General features: G+C 46.9%; 1 protein-coding gene across 1 annotated transcript in view; it reads left to right on the top strand.

The window, feature by feature from the left end:
- The first annotated feature begins 3,458 nt into the window (after window positions 1-3,458).
- Window positions 3,459-25,594, top strand: part of LOC126547118 (protein qui-1-like) — a 154,932-nt gene continuing 132,796 nt past the window's right edge. The window contains exons 1-4 of the mRNA XM_055062607.2: window positions 3,459-3,616; window positions 8,827-9,030; window positions 11,077-11,541; window positions 12,442-12,799. Of these exons, the coding sequence (XP_054918582.2) occupies window positions 3,542-3,616; window positions 8,827-9,030; window positions 11,077-11,541; window positions 12,442-12,799 (1,102 nt within the window). The 5' untranslated portion in view covers window positions 3,459-3,541. The remainder of the gene's footprint in view (window positions 3,617-8,826; window positions 9,031-11,076; window positions 11,542-12,441; window positions 12,800-25,594) is intronic.

The raw sequence follows: 25,594 nt of genomic DNA on the forward strand, positions 1-25,594 counted from the left end.
TAGTCCCGAGAAAGTTCGAAAAATGCCCTAAGAATGCTAATCGCAATAAAACCCGCCCAAAGCACAGCGAAAACAAGCCAAGCGTTTTTGCATTTCGCCCCCATCGAAATGCGGCCGCCACAGCCGCGATTTGATCCAGCGACCTTGCATTTAGCAGCGCAACGCCAAAGCCACTAAGCAACCATGGCGTGTCAGTGCACAAACTCGAGTTTAACAAAAAAAAAAAAAAAGCTGAGTTATCGTCCAGACAGAAACAGAATACGTCAAGAGATGTCATTGCCGTTTGCGATACGAAATGCGCCGCGATAGTAAACGCGTAAATGTAAAAGAAGAACGTAGATGACGAGAAAATGTGAGCACTCCCAAGGCTAATGTCGTACAGTTCTCAGAAGGAAAACGATTGGCAGAGCCCCAAGAGTAAACACGAAAAGATTGAAATCAATAGAGGCTGAGAGCACGTCCTTTTTCACGAGAGAAGCACAAAACAATTTGCGCGAAACGTCGCTTCAGCATGGGCTCAATGTAATCAAGACAGGCCAAGTTATAAGCTAATCTCCAAAATACGCGTCTCAAGTTATTCACGATAAAAGCAGGTCGATGTACTTTTTCGTGTCTAAGAAAGTGTATTAACAATTCACTCTCTTTTAACGAAACACCGCCCAGAAGTTATAAAGAGTCTAATTTACATAGGAACTTGATATTTCATTATTCTAATGTACCGGCTCACTTTCGTGCACGTGGGAACAAAAACAAAAACTCTCATTAGCCGTCTGCAGGAAAGAAGTTACAAGAACATATGTTACGGTGATATGGAAATTTTAAAAAGCGAAGTTTCGTTTGTGTAATATCATGAATGGGAAATCGCCGGTCTTTTAAAGCTTTGTAACACCGTTGATAAGCGCGTTTTTGCTGCACAGCGTAAAGAAAAAGGTTCAGTGTGGACGGCATGTTAATGAAAGAAAAGGGGTCAAATCTCAGTCGTTTAGATTTCAGAGGGCGTTGCAGAGCGCTAGCGTTTGGTCTAAGTATTAGAAGTCTTTTGCTCTTCTACCGCGGGGTTTCTACTGGCGCAGCCACTGTTGGGCAAGCAGAAAAGCAGATATCAAAAGCCAGGAAAGGCCGCATGCAGCCTAAAGAATGCACTAGAAGGCGCTTTCACTATTAGAGTATAGGAAGCGCCGATTTACATACTGCTATTTTTCACGTTGCGTCGTTTTGTTATAGCAGTGTCAAGGATAAAGTGTAGCCGAGAGCAAAGTCTTGCTTATACTTGATGCATTCTGTCACTGTCATGACCGGCTGCGGCACAAAGAGAGGACAAAGCGTTAGTCGCGTGAGCGCCTGCAAAATTAAAGTTCGAAATCACATTTCTTTAAGTCTATAGATTATCATCCTTTGCTCCGTCTAGTTCGGCCAATAAACTTTTCTCTTTCTTTCTTGCCTGTTTTTGTGTCTACACAATGTGTCATGCTTGGCTGTAGTTGCTCGTGTTGTTTGCAGCACCTGTCTGTAAAACGGGTGACACAACCAGACAGGAAATTCTGTCAAAATGTTTAGCATCAACTCAGAAAGCAGTGTTGCGTGACATATGGTGCAGAAATAAACGCACAAAATGGTGTTATGTAGTTCTTACTCATGCAACACCTTCCTGCTGCCTACAAAAAAAATTAAATTCTGGGGTATCACGTGTCAAAAGCATGATATGACTGTGAGGCACGCCGTAGTTGAGGACTCAGGATATATATATATATATATATATATATATATATATATATATATATATATATATATATATATATATATATATATATATATATATATATATATATATATATATATATATACATATATCCTGAGTACGCTGAGGCGCAGTGTAAACATGAGAGCACTGTCCTAACGATCTCTGTCTTCTAAGTACCCAAGGCGCTGCTGAAGCGGCGGGCACGCAGTGGCCTTTACACTTTTAACAGAGACCGGATATTAGCTGCATTCACATGAACTTACGCGGAGCAGCTACATTTCTGTATAGCGTGTCAGTGCGACATTGGTGCTTTGAACGCGACTTTCTTACTGAATTGCCTCGCGTATTTTCCGTTAGTGGAAATTACTCTGAGCCTTTGTCGCAGGGATGACTCAGATAAGTCGTTTTTCTCAACAACACGTTAATTGCCGTGTGCACTCAGCCGATGCATGGTATGCCTTATTTTTCATTCCCGATGTCTGTTTTGTTTTTTTCCCAAAGGTATCAACGTCAACGACACCTTGGCCTCAACGTACGCCGATGTCAGTACACAAGGTTCGGACGAGGACACAGCAACGTACGCCGAAGACCTGGTCGCCGACATCATTTTGAACGTGGCGAGGAAAAATGTTCACTTCTACAGGCGAGAACCATTCCGTTCTTATTGTATTCGTTTTCGTGTGCAGTCTTTCTGATGTCGTTTGAACCGAATTGAAGTTTCTCGAAACGCTTTATTTCATTGTGCAAAAAAGAGGTGAGGCGTGCAGACAGGACACAAGAGTAGAGAAGTGGACAACACAAACGACAACACTCGGCATTCGTAATGTCCACCTCTCTACTCTTGTATCCTGTCTGCACGCCTCCCCTCTTTTTTGCATAATGAGTCCTTACCAACTAGCTCAGCTGTCTGTCGTTCTAAGCTTTATTTCACTTCGTCTGTAGCCTTAGGGCCTTATTCACGAAACTTATTATGTACCTCCCGTTTTTTTTATTTCGGGTGTCTTGGTGACCGTCTTTTACTGCCGGCGCACTTCCCCAGTACAACCATGACGCACTCCTGCACAAAAACTTTATTGAGTAACTATGGTCAACTTTACGAAACATTTCCTTTCTAAACAACGGTTGTAAATAGCTAATCACCTTCGCTAATATGAGACCCGATATCATGTTGGCCGGTAGCGATTTTTGAGAATGATCTGGCAGCGCACTAACTTTCTTACGCCCTAAAGCCAGGAACTTTTCGAAACTTTCACTTGCAAAAAAAATGTTTGCCATTAACCGGTTATCATTTCGGATGGTGTCGCGACTGGTTGCCGGCGCCACTTTGCACGACCTATTGCCGGCAACGAATGAAATGCTTCGTGAATTTTCGCCACGTTCCTGAGCACCAATACTGCAGTGCACATCTAGGGTCAAATTCACGGAGCAAATCCTCCCTGGGCGGACACCTTCCCCAATAATATGCCCGCTGTCCCGATTTGCCGGCACCTTTTCGCAAAAACCGTTCTGGCGCACGAGCTTCCTCTTCGTGCCCCCTAAAATTGACAATTACGAGTGTCAAAACTTGCTTTCAATAAGAACGCTCCTATGCTCCGCGCAGAGTGCGTGACTACGGCGTTTATCGTATGCTCACCCGAGTGCTGTGTAACACTGAAAGGCGACCGGGCTTTTGCTATGCCCGCCTTTCAATCCCCGTGACGCAGTGTTCCCTGGCACGCGAGCGGTCTGGACCCCGAGCTGTCGGCGCACAGCAGCTACTTGGAGAAGCTAACCGAGGCGCTGCTCACCACCATCAAGGCCATGGTGGACGAGGCCTCGCAGGTCGAGACGCCCGACTGGGACGAGCTGCCCCCGACTTTCCGCAAAGTTGTTCAGGTACGGTGCGGCGTGCGGTCGACAGCGAGAATGAAAAGCTTAAATAAGTGCGCCCTAAATATTTGGTTGCGTGCCCCATCTTCTTTATGTAGTATTGCGGCACATGACGCAGTTAAAATGCGTTCGCACAGTGTGAGCGGCGGATGCTGCAAACGCTGCTAAGAAGTATGCTGAAAGACTTGTTGACGCCTCGTATCTACAAATGAGTACAGGCTCGTCCCTGATTTCGGGCATCTTCTATAAAGGCCTCTTTTTAATGAGTAGAAAATAACAGTTGCATGTTGAACGCAGTGGAAATTTCAGTGTCTATGGGCTCTGTAGCGGACAATACCGGGCGTCTAGCTATTATTTCATATCTGCTATCAAAATAAAGTAAAACACAAACACATTGCTCTCAGTTGTAGGAAATATCTTCTGCAGTTGATGAGAGAAAAAAAACATTAAACAAAACAGGTAAATTGATGTAAGTAATAAATGTTTGCATTGAAAACGCCTTATCCAAACTGTTGAAAAATCGCCTTTAACATACTGTACCATGGCCACGATACTTAAGCGCAAAGACGAGGGACAAAAGAAAGGAATTGCACAACACGAGCGCTGGTGCTGTGCACTTACTTTCTTTTGTCCCTCGTCTTTGCGCTTAAGTATCGTGGCCATGAATCCAGCATTCTAACTAGCCCAATTAGCAGTCTTGATACTATATCATTGTGCTTACCATTATAGTTTGATAACCGCTTGCCGAACGTCTTAGATAAAAGAAAACACTAAGGCAGATGGTTTATACTACACTAGGGCATACGGGCATCGTCGTCAGGCAAGTATGTGTGAGCCTCTTTATATCAAGCCGCGATTCCACGACCTCTCTCGCTCCATTCTTGCCCGAAGACGCGGCGGAAGCGGACACCTCACTCATGGGCCATTCATGCCATGGGCGTGACAGTTGCTCCCTTCGGCATATTGGTTTACTGTGCGAAACGGACCAGAATTAATCGTTCCACGGAAATCAGCAGAGTTAGCATTGTGGATGTCCGCAAGCGGTTACGAATTTTTCGGACGACGGACTTCGACTCTTGCATTAGGATCGATCGTCTGACTCGTTAGTCCAATTTTTGTTGCCACCTCGAGTCGTTTGGAAATGTCTGCCGATGTGCTGAAAGTAATCCCGTGGATATCGCTTGGGTACGTATCTTATCTTCCGTATATTTAAGGAATTTGCAAAGCACTCTCTGTAACATCCAGCATGACGAATTAGCATGCGCGCCCGTGCTGCCAGAATTAGACTGTGTTGTCAAAGACGCAATTTATAGGACCAAAGGAGGGCCCTTGAGAGCTGACTTGTCCCAATGCCTGCATTACACAGTTTTCGTTGTACCTGAAGTTTCACCGTCGATCACAGTGCCTAACCTTCCTTTAGAGAAGCAACGTGAGGCGAGGTGTGGTGCCTTAGCGTGCCCGTCGCGATGGCACTTGCCAGATTTGCTCGGTGTAATGGTCTGTTCGCTGCCCCCATCCCACCAAAAAAAAAGTTGTTTATGCATGTCATACCGTACCTTCATCGTAGCTTACCTCAATGTTAGCGTCGCATCGCACGCGATCTTAACGCAGTGGTGATTACACTATCCTAAAGTTATTAGCTTAATAACTCCGCTACAGGGCGGAAAACACGACTAGTTAAAAGGTTAAAAGACAGCTTCCATGGTCACTTGCAATTATGTCGTGCAATAGCGTAAGGCAGCCTTAAAGTTCTTTTTATATTTATTAGTGTGTGTGTGTGTGTGTGTGTGTGTGTGTGTGTGTGTGTGTGTGTGTGTGTGTGTGTGTGTGTGCGTGTGCGTGTGCGTGTGCGTGTGTGTGTGCGTGTGTGTGTGTGTGTGTGTGTGCGTGTGCGTGTGCGTGTGCGTGTGTGTGTGTGTGTGTGTGTGTGTGTGTGTGTGTGTGCGTGTGCGTGTGCGTGTGCGTGTGCGTGTGTGTGTGTGTGTGTGTGTGCGTGTGCGTGTGCGTGTGTGTGTGTGTGTGTGTGTGTGTGTGTGTGTGTGTGTGTGTGTGTGTGTGTGTGTGGAGCCCCTGCGCAGCTGAGCGTCTTGCTGTCACTTATATTTGCGCAAATTGTACGTCCTCTCGGGGTCGTCACGCCGAAGTTCGACGTTCTTTATGCTGCAGTTTTATTGCGATAGCAATTATATGGACACTCCAGGCGCATTTTTGCTGTCACTGTCAGCGTCGCCCTGATATTCCGTATAAAGTCCCAGGGCGATAACACCGTCGCCGCGCGTCGTATGCTGTATGTGCGAGTGAAAGCACGCGAGGGAAGCCTACGATCGGCGGCTCAATCTGGCACGCGTGAAAGCGAAAGCGGAGAGCAAACGCGCCGTCTTCCGTCGGGCGAGAGACCGTGGGGCATGGGAAGGAGGAGGGCGGCGTTGTGCTTCGGCAGCAACTGCGCATTTCGCCACCAGGTACAAGGAGAACTGACGATCGCGGCTCAATCTCGCAAGCCGTGTATACAGGAAATCGGGGAGGCAGCGCAGGAGGGAGGAGGGGGGGTTGCGGCTTCGACTCCGCCAACAAGGGCGTACTTTGCAAGGTCTCGTCCGATATATCTTGAAAGGGATGTGCAACGGCTCATACCTCTGTGCACGCTGTGTTCTAGCCGCGTTTGCGTTGAAGCGGAAGACGGCACGAAGGTCACTCCGCGCTTGCTCACACAAGCGCACCAGCGCTTTGACAGCGAGTGTCCGCGCTCATCGAATGTGATGTGTTCAGCGTTTGCTTCTGCGCACGGACGCCGTGCTTGTTAATTCACTTAGTAAGCGAATGTTTCCAAGTTTATATGGCCGACTACTATATTTACTTCGTATAGCTGTCTACTAATCGATGCTGCTTCGCCTTTGATGCTAGCACGCAAGTTTTAACAATAACACGCCGACCGCAAGAAGTAGGTATAAAGGTGCCTTAACCACGCGCATATACCGTCATGTGCGCGCACTCCGCTTGCGTAATTAATACGCGCCCATCAGTAATTTCCCACTCTTTGGGATATATAAGCACTTGTACAGTGTTCTGTGGCGGGACGGGATGCGATATACTCTGCATAGCTGGCGTTCTGCAGTTGCGACGCATTCTCCACGCTTTTCGCTTGCACGGCGTTGCGTTTCACACGAGAGACGGGCGAGCGATAACCGGGACCCGCGAGTAGAAGCAGCCGGTGATGCGAACCGAATGCATAATTAGCGGTGTAGGGCTGCAGTGCCGCACCCGGGCGCCTCTCTGTTTGTGAATTATTCAATGCGCTTTCTGAGGGACACTGTGTAAGCTTCGACGCCACGCGCTCGTGGGTAGGCCGTCGTATACGACTCGCTGTTGCCAGCTCCGGACGCACCGTCCGCTGCGCACACATGCCAGCCAGGTATGGATTGCGTTCGCCGATACGGTGTATTTTGCCATGGCAACCCTGCCCTTTCTTCAAACTCTGCCGAGCGCGTATTCAAAGCGTGCAACTGTGCGTGCCTCGGGTGCGGCCATACCGGGATTGCAAGTCTTGCGGAGGATATATCGATGGCTGCTTTCGTGGCGCAGTGCATAACTCGCACTCGAACGCTGTGTGCCGTGGCTCGCGGGGCCTGCACTCGTGTATACGCACCGTGTTTGTTCACGCTGACGCAAGGCGCTGGATATACATTGCAACCACGAACAGAAACGCGTTCGCAGCGCCACTAGCGTCTTCTCGAGTCACGTATATTGAACAGCATGCCCCGGGGTGGGCAACGCCGGCATGAATCAGAGCGCCCCTCAGAGGCGTGATAGTGCTGCGGACGCGGTTTATACTGTGTAACTGCCCTCATGTCCGAAGATAGAGTCACGAAGGCGATGGCTAATGGTCGAAGGGGGAAGGGCTCGACAAACACGACAACATGTAGCCCTGCCTTTTATATCAATCAACCTCCGAATGAACCACGTATGTCTTTTTCTTTTTTTTTTTTTTTACAATGACGCGACCGGCTCCATAATGGTGTAAATTTAGTGCAGGAAATGCACGAACTAGCTAAAGTATGCTAACATGTCTCTTCTGTTATAGTCTTGCCAAGCTTGCGGCTTCTACCTGTCGTGCTGCTCGTGAGGCTATGCAAGCACTGTGCTGATACAGCAAGAGAAGAAAAAAAGCACGCGGAGAAACACTGCTTTGTTGCGTTTGTTTATGCATAAGCTCGCCCTTTTTATGCGAGCTTGGATGGCGTATCTTGTTATAATTATTCTAATTTTCCATTCATTTTACCCTCCGTTATTAACTGGCGTGACAACCCGCTTCCTTTATCGCCGGCATTGGCGGCTCGCGGCAACAGATAAAAAAGAAATGGATACAATTGGAGAAAAAAAGCTTCATCCTTGCAAAACAATGCCCTTGGTTACTCTTATGCAAATGATGCCAGGGGCGATGGTATAAGTGAATTCAACACGCTTGAAAAAGAGACTGCTCAGCGGTTGTGTGCATACTTATGTTTGAGCATGTTGCGTACGTACCGCAGGGTCGTGCGTATGTTTTTTGTGTGCGGGCACATGTGTGCGCGCGGGTGTTTGTGTTTGTATCCCTATGCGTGCGTGCATCCGTCCGTGATTGAGTCTGTATGCAAGTACACACTTGTGTACTAAGGTTTACACTATCATCCGCGTGTTTACCTTAGAGCAATGGGAATGTCAACGGTACAGCAGCTGAGCCGGTATAGCGCAAAACTATTCCAATCTGTTTTTATTACAAATCGGCCATTAGTCCTCCGTGATAGGTCAAAATGGCTCGGGCTCTGCCCATATAGGTCCCATATACGGTCCGAACCCATATACGCTGACGCGTATATGGGTTGAATCCGAACCACTCTGACCTATCAGAGAGGGCTAATGGCGGATTTTGAATAAAAATAGATTGGAATAGTTTTACAATATAGGGCCCCTGTATTATTTCAATGTCTCAAGCTGTTCCCTTCAATATGTTGCACAGTTTTCTTTACAACACACGAAGCACGGTCATGTTAAAATTAAGGCAGACCAAAGCATACGTGGCCTTTGGCTTCGGTCTGGCAGATAGTCGACATAGGAGCAGCAGCGCTGGATTAGGAGGGTCTCTTTCAGAAGCACGGCTTGGGTACTTGTGGCCTTTCAGAGCCACTTCCGCTCTAGCGCACGAGGAGAGAAAAAAAAGCATGACCTTTGTCTCGCAGGAGGTGGTTCGGGAGTCCCAGACGCACCTGTGCAACAGCCGGCAGCTGCTACGTTGTCTGGGCGTGTCGCAATCTTTAGACAGCGACTACGGCCCGCTGCTGCAGATTCAGCAGCTCATGCTGGCGGACGAAGAGCGTGTGCGCCACACACCCATCATCGTGTGCGGTCGGGAGGGATGCGGAAAGTCTACACTGCTATCTCAAGTACGCCTTTGCTAGTGGCATTTGTGAATTCAAAGGTGGACAGACATACTTAGTTCGCTTTACGCCGCGTGCACCTTCGTCTAGGACGTACCGACGGAAATGGGCCGTTTAATCACGTTTCTGACGAACACATCATGCGAAAGAGAACCCATACTAAGGAACCCTGCAGCATCCATTGTGCCCTCCTCCCTACTTTTTTTTTCTTCTGGGAAATTTTAGGCAAGCTCCTCGTCCGCTGCTCCCAAAGGATAAATGCAAACAGACTGTGGTTTCGTCGCTTGGAGCCTTTCCTGGAGGAAGGTTTCAGTTAGCTTGCAATTGGTTTCACTTTCTTGGGAAGGTGAATATAAATTTTGCCATTCAACCGAGTTCTGCAGAATCGATGCAGATTGAATGCAGTTTTAGAAGTGTGGTTCTCCTAGTGATTATTAAAGTTTTTTTTAATTACTTTGACACAGAAACAAACCGTCCTGTCACGACCCCCTGCGAGCAAGGTATAGAAACTCGCGAAGTAGCTTCTCCACCCAGTCTTGCCCAGCGGTGGTGAATGGCGAGACATCGTCACGGAACCATTCGAGTTGAGGGTCTTGTTCTGGATTTTACACTAGTCAGTCTCTCGCAATATGATTACATGCCTTGCGGTGATGCGTGGCAAAAAAAAAAACGTCGCACTGGTGACGTATCTCTTCAGCTGCATGCACTAATCCTTAAAGGGCCTCTCGCCAGGTCTGGCCATTTTGAGCTGACAAGCGCAGAGCATACATTGAGCGATAACGATCGTGTCTGCAAAGTATGACATCGCTACGTGCCGTGGAACGACCTGAAATTTCAAACCGAACGCCATTTTTCCTTCTCCTCACGGCCGCCGCGCTCCAAGCCGGACGGTGACGTAGTCGTGCCCCTGCGCCTACGTAGTCGTGTCCGCAGTGTGACGTCGCTCGTTGTGACACGTGACTTCGAGAATTATTCAAGACAACATCTGTTATCTGGCCGATTTGTTGCTTAAGTTGACGAATTGAAGTTTAGCGAAATTATAAAACACACAAACGGGAATGTCTGTGTGTTTTCTTGTTTTACTTCGCACCGAAGGAAGAGAGATGGGGGGTACTGCCGCTTCGTCTGCTTATTCCCACGGTCGTGCGGTCACGTGCGTAGGTACCGAAACTGTGCCATTTTCTACCGTGCTCCAGCGCCGTGATCATGTTCTGCGATCCTCTTATTCTGCCTCAGTATTCGTGTAGCACTGAATTATACCGCTAGTCATGTTTCCTTGTGGACAGCGCGCAAAGTCGTGCGCTGCGCGAACGATACAACAGCTCGGGTTCGACGCCGTCAGCGGAAATGCGTAGCGGCGGAAAAAAAAGCGAGGAGAAAGAAAATGAAGGCGGGGCCTGTGACGTATGCGTCACGCGATCCTCGAGGTCTGGTATGGGAGAACGTAGGGAAGGAATTTCGCTTGCGAAGGCTAGACGGGGCGAGTGGAGAGAGCGTCTTGCTTGGTAGAAGAGCCCGCCTGCTGAAATCATGGGTTCGCAGCACTGAAATATTTCTATCTCGGCTATCAATGAGCCGATTTGAAAAATTTTTGCAGCAGAAAGCTCCCTAGAGGACATGTAACAACTTCCAGCGTATAATGAAAATTTTCTCTGGGGCCTGGTGAGGAGCCCTTTAAAGGAACACTGAAGGGAAAAAGTATGTGAGCTGTAGCAGTAAATAAGGCTTTTACAATACAAAAAACAAAAGCCGCTTTTACCATGAGAAGACAAAGAAGACGCAACAACCAAAAACGGGTTCCCGCAAGTACCAGCCAGCCGTGAAACCGTGCATTTTGAGGGCGTCTGCTCGGGCCTACCTAATGCTGGCAACGATGGGATACATTGTATTGTAAAAGTCATAAAGACTGAACTTACTAAATTTGAAGACTATCTACGCAGCCAACAGCGTTCTAAATATGAAAACAAAAAAAATAAACCCTTTGAACTGTGCGAGATCACAGTCACAGACCGACGGGGGGCATAAGCTGCCCAACTCCTCCGCGATGCGCAGGTGCTCATGTACTGCCCAGAGTGGCTGGGCAGTGACGTGGTGCGCATCGTGCGCGGCGTGGGCCAGAGCCCATGCTGCGCGTACCCGGCCGAGATGCTGCGCAACCTGTGCCTGCACATCAGCATGGTGTTCGGCTTCGAGATCAGCCCCAAGCACCAGAGCTTCGAGCTGAGCAAGCTGAGCACCTGGTTCCAGGAGTTGCTGAAGCGCGTCGAGGCCAGCACCAGCGACCTGGTCATCGTGCTGGATGACCTGGACCGGCTGCGGGGTCCCGCGCACCACCAGGCCGCCACACTAGGATGGCTGCCCTGGAACCTGCCTCTCAACGTGCACCTTGTCTGCTCGGTGGCACAGGAGGCGGAGCCGGTGCTCGCCCTGTTGCGCAGCCGCATCCCGGCGGGAGACAGCTACGTGTTCATTCCGCCCCTGGCTGACGCCGCCAGCATGCTGCAGTCGCACCTGAAGGTCAGCGCGCCTATGCGAAATCGTCCATCTTAGCAAAAATAGAGGTGCCTAAGGGCCCTTATGGCGTATGTCTAGGTGCCTTTGGCATTGGACAGTGTTAGGCGACGCAAGCAAGGCGCTGAACGGCTCATGGACCAATAGCTAAAGATCAAGGCCGAATTCACAAAGCTTTTCGTTCGTAAGTGCTGTTTTTCATTGGCTGATCGCCTTCGCTAGTAAATATCTTCTACATCACTATTGGCTGGCACGAACGCTTTTAGCGTAAGAAGGTTTTGTGAATACGGGGCCCACGTTTCACAACGTGTGTCGGGTTTTATTTGTTATGTCTGGCAATTTTTCTTAAACCCCTTGTTGATGATATGAGCATTCCTTTTCTTCAGTTGGGTTACTATAACAGGCGGACATTAACTTCCAGATAAAACGTAGTGCAGAAACAGATAAACGATAAAATCGCGCTAATTATGTCTTTAATTATTGTCGTTAGGGTACATGTTGCAGTGGCGCAACTGTAGCCCGTCAATACGCAGAACACGTTTCATTTGAACCAATTAAGTAACTAGCACCTATTTCAAGACATGTTGAGTCAAACTATGCTGTATAATGCCTTGGTGTCTTAGTTACATTCCTGCTGCAGGGCCGATATATGCAAAACTGCAGGAATGTATCTACTTCCCAGTATCTACTTTTGCGAAGCAATGATTTCTAAGCAATGGCCAATGTAAGCTGAGCAAAAGTATAGTCCCAAAAATATTGCTTATTGATTACTGTTTAACCACTGAAGCGTGAGGGTGACGGCGCTGTCATCCTGGAACGAGTTTTGGAGGGCCTGTTTGCGCTGGGGCGTCAAACTTGAGCTGTTATTCTCGTTCGAAGTGGCCCAAGAACGTGTCTTGCGCGCAGGACAACAAGCGGCTGCTGACGCGGCAGCAGTGGGACGTGTTGCGGCAGCGGCTGGCGGGCCAAACGGCGAGCCCCTTGTACGTGACGCTTCTGTCGCAGCAGGCCATGCGGTGGGCCTCGTACGAGGCGCTGGACGGCGAGCTGCACGTTCCGGCCGACACCGAGTCTTTCGTGAGCCGCAGCCTGGAGCGCATTGAGCGCCAGTTCGGCCTGGCGCCGGTCAAGAAGATCGCTTCGTACCTCACTTGCACGAGCTACGGGCTGCGCGAGCCGGAGGTCATCGAGCTGCTCTCGTCCACGGAGTGCGACGGCGGAGAACTCGCTCCCGTTAGCTGGCTTTCCTTCAAAAAGGAGCTCGGTGAGCGCCTTTCCCGCCTGCTTCTTAGGGGGGGGGGGGGGGGGGGGGGGGTTATTTGCTAAGCCTTTAACTGCTTTCATTACCTCTTTGAGCAGCGGATTGCCTGGTGCGTCAGTACTGGATCTCAGTGTATACTTGTGGCCATAATGGGGTATCATGTCTGCACCTGTCCTCCTGGATAGTACAATCGGTAATTGCCATCTGACACAGCATGCTAGGCATGCGGCTAGGCTAACCTCCAGGTTTCATTGAAGAGTCTCTCTCTCTTTCTTTCTATCTCAGTGATCGCCAGGTAAATGCTCGAGACGGAGTCAGTTACATAAGCCCCAGAGATAGTCACAGCTGAGGAAGCTCAGATTTGGGGTGCAAACGGGTTCGGAGCGCAACTGTTGCTGCGAACACTAGGACGAAACATGGGCCGCGGAAGTGTAACGACTCTGTTGCAACTATTTTCTTTCTCGTCTTTCCTCAGGAGTCCAAGCGGCACTCGTGCACGCCAGTGTTATCCCCAGGATTATCCTACCGTTAGCGGTGGATGATAAGAAAGGAATAGAATCGAGTGAAAGGATTCCTTACATTACGTGGATCATGGCATCGCTCAGTAACACAGCCTTCATGCGCGACACACTTATACCAAATAATCGCGCCACACAATAAAAGATAAATAAATAAACAAATAAATAGACAAATAAATGAATTAATAAATAAAATTTAAATAAATGATTAGATAAGGTTTATATATCCATACTTAGCTCGTCCTCCGGCGCTGAGCTCATGTGTCAACGGCTTCGCAGCAGGCTCTCGCAGCGGACACCGCCATCACCTCAAGGAAAACTTCTTCATTGTGGTGCACGAAAGGTCGCCCTCGTCCGCTACTGCCTGTTGTGCTGCCCAGAATGTATACACAGACGCTACTACACTGAGTAAAGATGTGTGCGCATGCAAAACCCTGCACAAATTACCAAGCACGAAATCAGCGCGTCCAGCTCACAAGGGCACATTGCCAAAGGGGCATGAGTGCGACTGCCGGTGGGAAAAGCTTTCTTTCTCCCCTATCGCGAGGGCGAAGCTTCGGAGGAATCCTGGCGATAACGACAACAACCTTGCGATGGCTGTACTACTGACGCCAAGGAAATCACGGATGACAGACGGACAATGCAAATCCCGTTTCCAGCTGCTGTAGCAAGTTTGCGCTACAGTGCGCAGAGTCAATCGCTTTCTGTCGTGCACGACCAGTTGGATGGCCTGCCTCTGTCGGAAGAAAAAGTTTTACAACATCGACGGGACATTCTGGTCGTGAAATTGCTACTGCGCCTCTTGAGATTGACCGGTCTGTGTGAACGCCTGTGATTGAACCACTTTTCTGTTGCCTGTTCTTTTTCTTTCGTATTTTTCTCTCTCTCTCTCTCTTTGCCCTCTTTCAAACCCCTCTATCCCCCACATCAGTGCAGGGTAGCATACCGGAAACTTGCCTCTGGCTAACCTCCCTGCCTTTCCTCTCTCTCTTTCTTTATTGCGCAACAGCTGTGGCGCACTGAATACGACGTCCAGCGCATCTATTTATAGACCATACGAAGCCGACTGGGCTCTGGAACATTTTCTGGAACGAAAATGCTTGGATCCTGGCCACATCGGTCGATGACGTAGAAAGCTATAAGGTGATATGCGAAATTTTGCAAGTACGTATCTCCGCACATCTCGTTCGATCTACTCAAGATGGCAGAACGTCGCCCTATAGAAGTAGAAATAAAGCAGGAGCACACGAGCTGGTGCAGCTATACTTGCCATCATCTCTACCATACCACTTCCTCACTCTTTGCAAATCTACCTTCAGCTTGCTGATACCATGAGCGGACGGTCGGCCATCTTGTGTAGGTCAAACTGATAGTGTGGAAAAGCCTACTGCCAGTATTAGCGCGTTCCCTATTGGCGCGGCACCGCAGTTTTTCAAGAACATCGGCCTCAGCAGTGGCGTAGCTAGATCGTCTGGCACCCGGGGCCTATATGTCTTCTGTCACCCCCGCCCCCCACCTGGGTGTAGCCAGGAAGGCGAGGCTATCGAAAATTTCCGGGGAGCGGGGTGGGGGGTGGGGGGGGGGTAATGTTTCAGCACCACACAGCACGCTCTTGACCCCCCACTCCATTCACTTTAGTTCCAACAGGTCGCGAATGTAGCAGGTATACGCGCTGTTTTATTTTCTGCACCAAATGACACAGGCTGCTACAGTGATAACTTGTGATAAGCGCATTTGCACATCTGCTGTCAGACTGTAAGGCTTGGCCGCCAATACGCATAAACTGCTCACTTTACACGGACACGTTGTGCCTTCTGGTAGCAACACTTAATTTTCGCAAACCCCGAACAAGGTTAGATAACCATGCTACCCGGAAAATGCTTCGCACAGCCTAGATTCACACGCTGCCTGGGATCTGCATATTTTTTTCTAACTACAGGTAAAGGGCAAAATACTTGCACACTAAAATGCACTTTAAAATGCACACTAATACATTTTTTGGCTCGCCAATTTTTTTTTTTTTTTTTGTTATTAAGCTGCATCTCTTGTTTTTTCTTGTTTATCATTTTCCTATACGAAGAACCTCGGAGTGAGAATGTTTCTTCCTCCATCATCAGGCGTTGTAATCTTCACTGAACTTTTAGTTTTTATTGCCTCAAGATTAAAGTAAAATAAAAATCCATCTTTCCACCGGATTACATCCAACTCTTACCTGATTTTGCGCTGAAGGAAGGGTTACATTACATTTGCATCGACGTGGGCCTCGTTATGTGACACTGCATGCATGTGATTGCACTATCCAAGTTAGCAAATGGCTTTGGTACTTTTTAGAATGCTTGATGTCAAACATGCGCGCAATCAACATGCAACAAATTGCACTTATTGGACAGCGTGTATTTTAAAGTATACACTGAGATTGAGCACTATTATGCCGTTACATTTGCATCGTCTCGCATCGTTGCGCTTGGATAATTCCAACGTGAAATAAAGCTATAAAGCTTTATGCCATAAAACTTTTAAGTTTTATGGCAACAAGCGGTATAACACTAACCTTCTTTCCGTAAATTGAACGAAGTTTTTTAGAAGGTGGCGTATCGCAGATAAATGGCATGAACCACATATTTTTCACAGTGGACATGAGGAAGTGGGAATATTTTTGTGTTTTGATTCATCATCATCATCAGCCTATTTTATGTCCACTGCAGGACGAAGGCCTCTCCCTGCGATCTCCAATTAGCCCTGTCTTGCGCCAGCCGATTCCAACAAGCGCGCGCCAACTTCCTAATTTCATCGCTCCACCTAGTCTTCTGGGGTCCTCTACTGCGCTTCGCTTCTCTTGGTATCTATTCTGTAACCATAATGGTCCAACGGTTGTCTAACCTGCGCATTACATGACCTGCCCAGCTCCATTTTGTTCTCTTAATGTCAATTATAATATCGGCTATATACCCGTTTGCTCTCTGATTCAAACCGCTCTCTTTCTGTCTCTTAACGCTATGCCTAGCATTCTTTGTTCCATCGCTCTTTGCGGGGTCCTTAACTTGTTCTCTAGCTTCTTTGTCAGTCTCCAAGTCTCTGCCCCATATGTCAGCACTGGTAAAATGCGCCCATTGTACACCTTCCTTTTCAATGATAATGGCAAGCTTCCAGTCAGGAGCTGACAATGCCTGCCGTATGCGATCCAACGCATTTTTATTCTTCTATGAACTTCCTTCTCATGGGGCCGCATTCTGTAGCGGTTTGCTTTGGAAACGGTTCGGTCTGGCTGTTACGTCTGGATTACGTCACTCGGAGAAAGAGTGGAACGGGGCGGCGTGAGGGGAACCAATCAACGAGCGATGGTCTGCCGGAAGATAACGTCATCATTTCTGTTTGTACTTTGGGGACGGTATAACAATTGAAGGATGATGCTGGTTTGATAAAAAAAAACATTGGTTTGTATAGAACACTTGCAAATATAATTTTCAGTAGTAAATGTGAGCTTGCGGCGCAGACGGCTACTGGGAGTTGTAATTTTATTTGTGTTGTTTTCTTATTTAGTCGCTAGGTGGTGTGCCATACGTTATGCAAACAACTTGCCTCGCTTTGTTTACGTTTTGGACTTGTTCGCGCGCCGAAACCGAAGCGATGTCGTCGCACAAGGACAGGCGGCTGGGTCCTCATGTTTCAGCGCGAAATACTCGTTTCATTTGTCGAGGAGCACCCCTACCTAGCAAAGGCTTCCTGTGTGTTGGGCCAGCAGCTGACGGCGGCTTTCTGTTGCGCCGTGGATGGGAATCTAACCCATCCTTTTTCTTTTCCCACAACCGTAATGGCCTTGGCGACGGCTGTAATGATCCGGCTGACCGAAGGCTGCGACAGTGCAATCGCTTCTTCACTCCCGACGCACTGTTGAAAGCTCCCGGTGACAAAAAACCGCAGCGCGCACACCACTTTCATCGTAGTGTCGACACCACGAAATCTTTGAGGTCTGAGATGTTCTTCCAGCTCATCGCAAAGACGTCGCACTATGTCTTTGGAGAGCCTAAAATGCCTTCGAAACTCTTCTTCGGCCATGCCGAACGCGTCGTTGCCTCTCGTCGCGTCGTTGTCTTTCGGCGCTCGCCAGCAGCACAACCAAAGGAGCCGCCATTGCCGTCTCTGTCTCGTCTCGTCTAGGTGCCGGCTCGTCAGCTGGCGCGAGACTAGCCGGCAGCCACGGTTGCCCTAGCAACCCTCGACATCATGCTCGCCACCTCGCGCGACCCTCGAGCGAACCACTTCTCCGCGGTTCCTCTCGTAGCAAGGAACCGCTTCCTTTCCAGATGATTGACAACCTGTGTGACGTCAACAAAATTTGTCGTCCCGCCCACCAGGGATGACCACAACGAAGCGCCGACCAATGGCAACAGCCAGACCGAACCGATTCCAAAGCGAACCGCTACAGAATACGGCCGATGATCAGGGTTTCATGTGATTAACTGACCTAGGTAAACCTACTCCTTCACCGACTCTAGAGGCTGACTGGCGATCCTCAATTCTTGTTCCCTTGCCCGGTTATTCATCATTTTCTTTGTCTTCTCCATATTAATCTTCAACCCCACTCTTACGCTCTCTCTGTTAAGGTACTCTATCATTTGTTGCAACTCGTCTGCAGTGTTGCTGAATAGAACAATGTCATCGGCAAATCGAAGGTTGCTGAAATATTCACCGTCGATCCTTACTCCTAAGCCTTCCCAGTTTAATAGCTTATGGCGTGCGCGCGACCTCTTCTGTATGATTATTTAGAGATGTTATGTAAATTTTTCTCTTGTTTATGTGATTTGTTATGTGTACTCTTGCAAGTAGCTAGTTGTCCATTTTCCTGAAACTGCTGTACTGCAATCCTTTTTTTTTTTTTTTTGACTGTTGAACTCGAAGCGTATGAGCTGCCACGAACTGCGGAGGGACAGGGACCTTTGTCAGGCTTGATTGCCTTTAGCCCCTGCCCCTGCAGTGAGCTTTGTATACTGCTTACTGTAAATAAAAACCCTTACTTACTTACTTATAATGAAGTCATCGATAAGATGTACCAATGCCTGTAACTATTTCCCTCACGTCCGTTTCTTGTCCTTGCAAAAAAAAAAAAAGACGCAGGATGCGGTAAATGTTCCTGGTAATTAAATTTTCGGTAACGATGGTTGTATTCTGAGTGGAGCAGATGGTGATTCATGAGATTAAACGGCTACAATAGAGAATACTTCTTCCAAGCACGGAGTGAACAGCATTAGAGAGATTGTGTCTCCTTGTCTGACCCCTTTCATTATAGGTATCTTCCTACTTTTGGAGAATTAAGGTGGCTGTGGAATCTCTGTAGATATTTTCCAAGCTATTTACGTAAGCGGTCTGTACTCCTTGATTACGTAATGTCTCTATGACTGCTGGTATCTCCACTGAATCAAATGCCTTTTCGTAATCTATGAATGCCATATATAGAGGCTGATTTTACTCTGCGGATTTCTCGATTACCTGATTAATGGCTTGAATGTAATCCATTGTAGAGTATCCCTTCCTGAAGCCAGCCTGTTCCCTTGGTTGACTAAAGTTCAGTATTGCCCTTATGCCATTCGTGGTTATTTTGGTGAATATTTTATATAATTCTGGAAGTATGCTAATGGGCCTATAGTTTTTCCATTCTTTAACGTCTCCCTATTTGTGGATTAGAATAATGTTTGCATTATTCCAGTTTTCTGGGACCCTTGCAGTCGATAGACAGTTCGTATAGAGAGCTGCCAGTTTTCCAAGCATTATGTCTCCTCCATTTTTGATTAAATCGACTGTTATTCCATCTTCTCCTGCCTCTCTTCCTCGTTTCATGTCTTATAAGACACTTCTGACCTCACCATTAGTTATAAGAGGAGTCTCTGTAACCTATTCATTACTGCTTCGAATGGAGAATGGAGAATGGCTCCTCTGGGTACTGTACAGGTCAGTATAGAATTCTTCAGCTGCTTTTACTATACCTTCGAGATTACTGATCATATTACCCTGCTTATCTTTCAGTGCGTACATCTTTGTTTGTCCTATGCCAAGTTTCCTACTCACTGATTTCAGGCTGCGTCCATTTTTTTAGGGCTTCAGTCTTTCTCACGTCATAGTTTCGAATATCACTTATTTTCGCCTTGTTGATCAGTTTTGACGGTTCCACGTACTCTATCTTATCTCTTGAGTTGGACACTTTCATTCTCTGTCGCTTCTTTATTAGGTCCTTTTTACTTGGGAGAGCTTGCCTACTGGTTGTCTTGGTGCCTTGCCTCCCACTTCAATTGCTGCCTCTGAAACCAGTCTAGTTACGGTTTCATTCATTACCTCTATGTCATCTTCATCTCTTTGTTCTAAGGTTGCATATTGGTTGGTAAGTACCAGCGTGAATTCGTCAGCTCTTACCCTTACTGCCTCTAGGTTGACCTGTTTCTTCTTGACAAATTTTACTCTTTCTCTCTTAAATTCAGGTGAATCCTAGCCCTCACTAATCTATGGTCACTGCACTTTACCCTACCTATCACTTCTATATCCTGCACTATGCTGGTATTGGCAGAAAGTATGAAATCGATTTCATTTCTTTTTTCACTATTAGGGCTTTTCCAGATCCATTTTCGGTTGCTACGCTTCCTGAAAAGGGTATTCATTATTCGAAGGTTATTTCTTTCTGCGAATTGTATCAACATGTCTCCTCTAGCATTCCTAGAATCAACGCCGTAATTGCCAGTTGCTTGTTCCCCATCCTGCTTTTTCCCCACTTTTGTATTGAAGTCGCCCGTTACTACAGTATATTGAGTTTGCACTTCTCTCATCGCTAATTCAACATCATCATAAAACTTATCTACTTTATTATGGTCGTGACTGAATGTGGGAACGTAGGCTTGAACTATCTTTAATCTGTACCTCTCATTAAGTTTAATTACGATAAATGCTACCGTCTCATTAATGCTGTAGAATTCGTCAATGTTGCCCGCTAGGTCCTTATGGATTAGAAATGCTACCTCTTATTGCTTCTTATCCGGGAGACCTCTATAGCAGAGGACATAGCCATTAGTAAACACTGTATAAGCCTCACCAGTTCTTGTAATCTGGCTAAGGCGAATGATATCACATACAATGTCTGATAGTTGAGGTGAATAAGCGATATTATGTATTTGTAATATACCCAATCTTCAGAAACACTGGGTACGTCTGTATCCATCAAGCTATGCGTTAGATTTTTTTTTTTTTTTAATTGCAGTGCCCTGAAGCGCGTTCACAAGAAACAACGTGCTTACACTGGTCGCAAAAGAATTATATCGGGGGCCGTATTTTGTAACATTTTATTTCATTTCTTATTCTTTTTTTTTTTTTTCTATTTCTTGTCATCAATCACGACGAGCGGTCCATCCCGGCTGTAACAGCGGCGCTGCACCGTCCGAGCCAACGAGGACGAATATAGTGAAAAATTTAATGCAACGTTACTGAACGCTGCCGCAGAGTGCAGTTCGATTCATAGACTTTTCTACGAAAGTTACTGCAGAGAGCTCTGGCGCCAGTGTCTATGGGAGCTGCAAGCATGGCGCTTCAGACAGCATGGTAATTGTGGGAAGTACATGGATTTGTCTGAACTTCTTCCTTCCGCCTTCGAACGCCATCGCGAATTTGCAAACTGGCAATCTTCAACAAAATGTTGGTCTTACAAGCGCATCAATTCCTAACAATCACGAATGTACGCAAAGTCCTATTTTCTTATACGCATTTTGTAGAAAAGCAGGCTTTCTTCGAAATTTGTACCAATGAAGGACATATGACGCTCGGGGACACCACAAAAAGGGCCATTTGCTTCTTCGGATAAATTAACTGCCGTCATAGTTTTCTTTGGTGTATTTTTTTTTCGTATTCCGTTGGCTTTCTTCAGAATATTGCAAAGAAAAAAAAAACAACGGAAAATACAACTTACCGAGATGTGCGCATCTCCACGCGCCTCCTTCTCGAACGAGTGCTCGAATTATCGGCCTCTACAGAACGGGCAACTTCTGCGTGTTTAAGCCCTATATGTAGGCGTCACCAAGTCGTACGTAGATCAAGGTCTTTTTCAAAGTGCGAAAAGTGCGGAATGTAATCCGAGAATACAGTTTTAATTAGTCTGAAGACACTAAAGGCTTGAAAAATAATTTTTTTATTATTATTAATCTGAAGGATCGAGTCGGCCCGAAAGAAAAGTGGCACGCGACTTCACTGAGCCGTGCGCGTAATAGAAAAGTGCGCACCACCAATGCTCCGCAACGAAAACCTTTATCATTCCCGGATTTCAAGAGCCGTATAAGAATTTGGCTCTTTTTTTTTTTTTGTGCTGTCCCCGAGCGCCACATGTCCAGCGGTCGGATCCCCTTCTCTGTGTCGCCGTTGGCGGCCATTGTAACCTTTTCTTCCATTTCTCCGATCCGAAGAAAATGAAGTAAGTCTTATCAAACTATTCAGAAAGCGAAACAAACGAAAAATCATTTCGAACTTCGGTGGGTTTCCTTCGCTTTTCAGAGTAATATTAAAGGGGATGCAGCGAAGGGAGACCGTGGACAATCCAATGCCGGCATAGTAACTTTTTCTACGGGGCCGGCAAGTACAAGCCGAAATTGTCATTTGTTCGTTTGCACAAGTGAAAACTGTGCTTCATTATTTGCGTCTTCACTTCATACCCATGAGATACGCCGTGACAAAACAGGCCGAACGGCCTGAACAACACGATGACTGAACGCCAGAGTTGTGTGGTACAGTGCAAGCGAGTATATACTAATTGAGCCCCGCTAGAGGTATTTTTCACAGGTTCATTGGTTTTGGTCGCGCGCATAATTTATTGGTATTTGTGCAATTTAGTCTATAAATACGAGTTTCAGGATATTAACGCTTTTCTCAACTATAACGATATCCTTATTGCATTACTTTAAATTTACATGAACAAAAACAAAAGAAAGAAAGAAAGAAAGAAAGAAAGAAAGAAAGAAAGAAAGAAAGAAAGAAAGAAAGAAAGAAAGAAATATGAGAGCAACTTCCGCGCAAAGAACTCCGTTCTTCCCCAAACGCACACGTACCGGCAGCATCTAGATCGTCTCAATGTTCTCCATGGTATACACGGCAGCGCAAGTTGCGGATAAAAAAAAATGAAATACAAAAGAAACTATGACGGGGCGTTTATGAATACGCTTTATGATTTTTGACGAGCGTAGACGTTTGGCGTTGTTGGTAAGGACGTGTAAAAATATATCCGCGGACTCTAGTGGCTCTTTCATTTACATAATTAAATAAAAGACAGAAAGATAGAATGTAAAAATAGGAAAGTCAGTGGATTAACCTAGAGAGCGTCCGGACTGGCTACTCTTCGCAAGGAAACGAAGAAGAGGGAACAATAAATGAGAGAGTAAATTTAGGAGAAGGTTCCCTGAACACATTAGCACACAAGGAAAGTGTCACGGAGTGAAAGACAACCATAAATTCATAATTGGACGATCGGCCTTTGTCTGCAGAGAAGATTCTGGAACACAGAGCTCGCTATTCATCGGGGCACAAGTCTGTCGAGGAGATATTGCTGAAGTCTATGAAAGAGAGGAGGAGGAGGAGGAGGAGGAGGAGGAGGACATAAATAGAGAAGGCAGGGATGTTAACCAGAAATATGTCTGCCTGGCTACCCTACTCTGGGGACGAGAAAGAGGGAATAGAAAGATAAAATAGAGAAAGGGAGGGGAGGGGAAGAAAGACAGGAAAATGCAAGCAGGTTAAACCAGGAAATGTGGTTTGCTACCCGGCATGGCGGAAACGAGAAAAGGTAAGAGGCGTAAATCGACGCTCTAAAACAAACTCCGTGCATAAGCTGTGCAGTCGACTGCGCAAAGCAGCTCCAAGAATATGTAGCCTCTGGCAGTGATCCACCAACACTAGTCAACCACCAAGTAACCGGCCTTATACCAACTAGTGAAGTGACAATAATTACTGTAAACGTCACTATTACCTTACTGGCGTCTATTGACGTCCATCTGTGGCGCGCCTTTCTTTAAAGTAGCGTGGAATACCCGAACGGAGCCATCTCCCACGGATGTCATTGACAAGCATATAGGTTATAATGGAAACAGTGTGTCCCATTAGCAATGTGTTGTTGTGCTTTGATGGTTCTTTAGAATTCACAAGCCTTGTTCTGGAACTATGTTTTTTTTTCTAAGTGTTTGGTGTCCCTCCTTCTTGGGCTCAATACAGAGAATGCAGTAGACGGTAAGAAAATTTTCGTTTCCTAATTTAAAAATGCGCTTCGCCAACTAGGCCGTCACGCAATCATGGGCCAACGGGGACTGAATAGGAAATATGAGGAACAGTGTTGTTTTCTGGGGATACCCTTGCGTAATCTCCAAATGTAACCTAAATAACGAAATAAGGATTTTCGTATTTTCTGGTCATATAATTTTGTTGTCTCTCGTTAAACCCACTCTGTGAACTATAAAGGGGTAAGGTTAGGATGCAACTTTTGCTTTTGGGCTATGAAATGCGATTGTCGAGGAGCGGTATACGCAGAGCGCCCCTATCGCAGTCATCGGGAGTTCGGTTCGAACTCAACTAATAAGGATTTTCAATGTACACACGTGCTCAATATACAGGATGTTTCAGCAAACGCTTTCAGTTGTTTGTTTGTTTGTTTGTTTGTTTGTTTGTTTGTTTGTTTGTTTGTTTTTTAACAGCGAAGCGGTTTATGCGGACCCTGCGCCGTCGTTGTCGGACTTCGCTAAATAGCGGTCACGTGACCTAACGGTAGAGGAAAAGAAGAGCTCAACAAGGGGAAAGGGGCTGGAGTGACCCCTTTCCCCCTGTGGGAATGCTATCTTGTACGCGAATCTTATGAGGTTGTCACAGGGTGCTTACTCGGCGATCGAGGCAGATCGGCGTCGAATTTATCGACGATTGATTCCACCCTGCCGCGAAAGAAACATATGTTGCGCTGGCGGTTCGCGGCCACATAACAGTGCCCAGCGATTGAAACACGATACTAGGAGCGCGTGGCTGCAGGCACTTCTTGCTGCCACAAGAAGTACCGGCAGCCACGTCAATCGTCAAACCAATCCAAGAAATCGTCAAAACGACTGCAGCACTCGCATCTCCGAGGGTGGGACGTGCGCCCAAAATACGGAGATTTGGATTAGTGGCTCCACACATGCCATCCCAGCTACAACTATGGGAAGACCACGGGTAGTGTACTTAGGTTTAGGTGCACGTTAAAGAACCCAAGGGGATCCAAATTTCCGGAGTCCCCCAGTACGGCGTGCCTCATAATCAGATCGTGGTTTCGGCACGTAAGATCGTATATCCTTTTTTTTTAAACATCGTCTTATGCATTGAAGTACAAAAGTATATGGACCCCCAATGCATTTCTCCGCAAAGTTCGGGAGTTAACATCTCGAAACTGGTGTCGTCCTGTCATTCGTTCCAAGCGGATCCGCCTTGGGAACTTCCCGGCTAGAATTTCTAAATTGCAATAAGTGCCATAAGGTAATTAGTTAAGCGTAGGTGTTCGAGTTGCGATGTTACAAAGATAACTCGATTCTTGGCTCATGTCTTCTTAATGTGCATACACATTACGCATAGCTCTGCGGCCGACTGTCCCGCAGACAAATATTTTGCAGTCCGCCCGCCTGCGAGGAGCGTCCACACAAAAATACGGGAGGAGCGGACGAGACGGGGCAAAATATTATCGCGCTCTACCTCGCACACTCAGCGAATGCCAGCGTTCTTTTCTAGTACTATAGCGTTAAGAGGAACGTTGCGAAGAAACGAGCGTTTGCCGCCGTGGCGGCCCTATTGTCTGAATTTTATGACTATGAGTATCTGGGGCGGAATTCATTAAGCGAACTTAGGAACAAATTATGACGTAAAAAAAATCTTACTAAAGAAGGTATTCACAAAGCTTAAACTGTTCCTAAGATCAGCAAGCTTGCGATGCCCGCCGCAGCAAAGATGAGCGCTGTAGTCGAAAAAAATGCGAATATGTAACAGTAGCACAGGAGCGGACTTCAGTGCTTCCGCCTATAGTAAGCGTAAGTCGATTCACAAAACCTAAGCAGCCGTTGCAGATGACGACTTACGAAGAAATGTATACGACTGGCGGATAGCACTCTTATGAACCTAATTATGCCTATTTGTGCCGCTCGAGCTGACGCGGGTATAAACGTTGGAATGCACTGTTGCGGCTGATTGGCCAGAGGCCACAACTAATAGCCGGGGATGGCGCGTGCTTATAACTTTGTGGTGCGCTCTGATTTGT

The sequence above is a fragment of the Dermacentor andersoni genome, chromosome 1 (genome assembly GCF_023375885.2).
Source record: "Dermacentor andersoni chromosome 1, qqDerAnde1_hic_scaffold, whole genome shotgun sequence".
In the NCBI taxonomy this organism is placed as follows: domain Eukaryota; kingdom Metazoa; phylum Arthropoda; class Arachnida; order Ixodida; family Ixodidae; genus Dermacentor; species Dermacentor andersoni.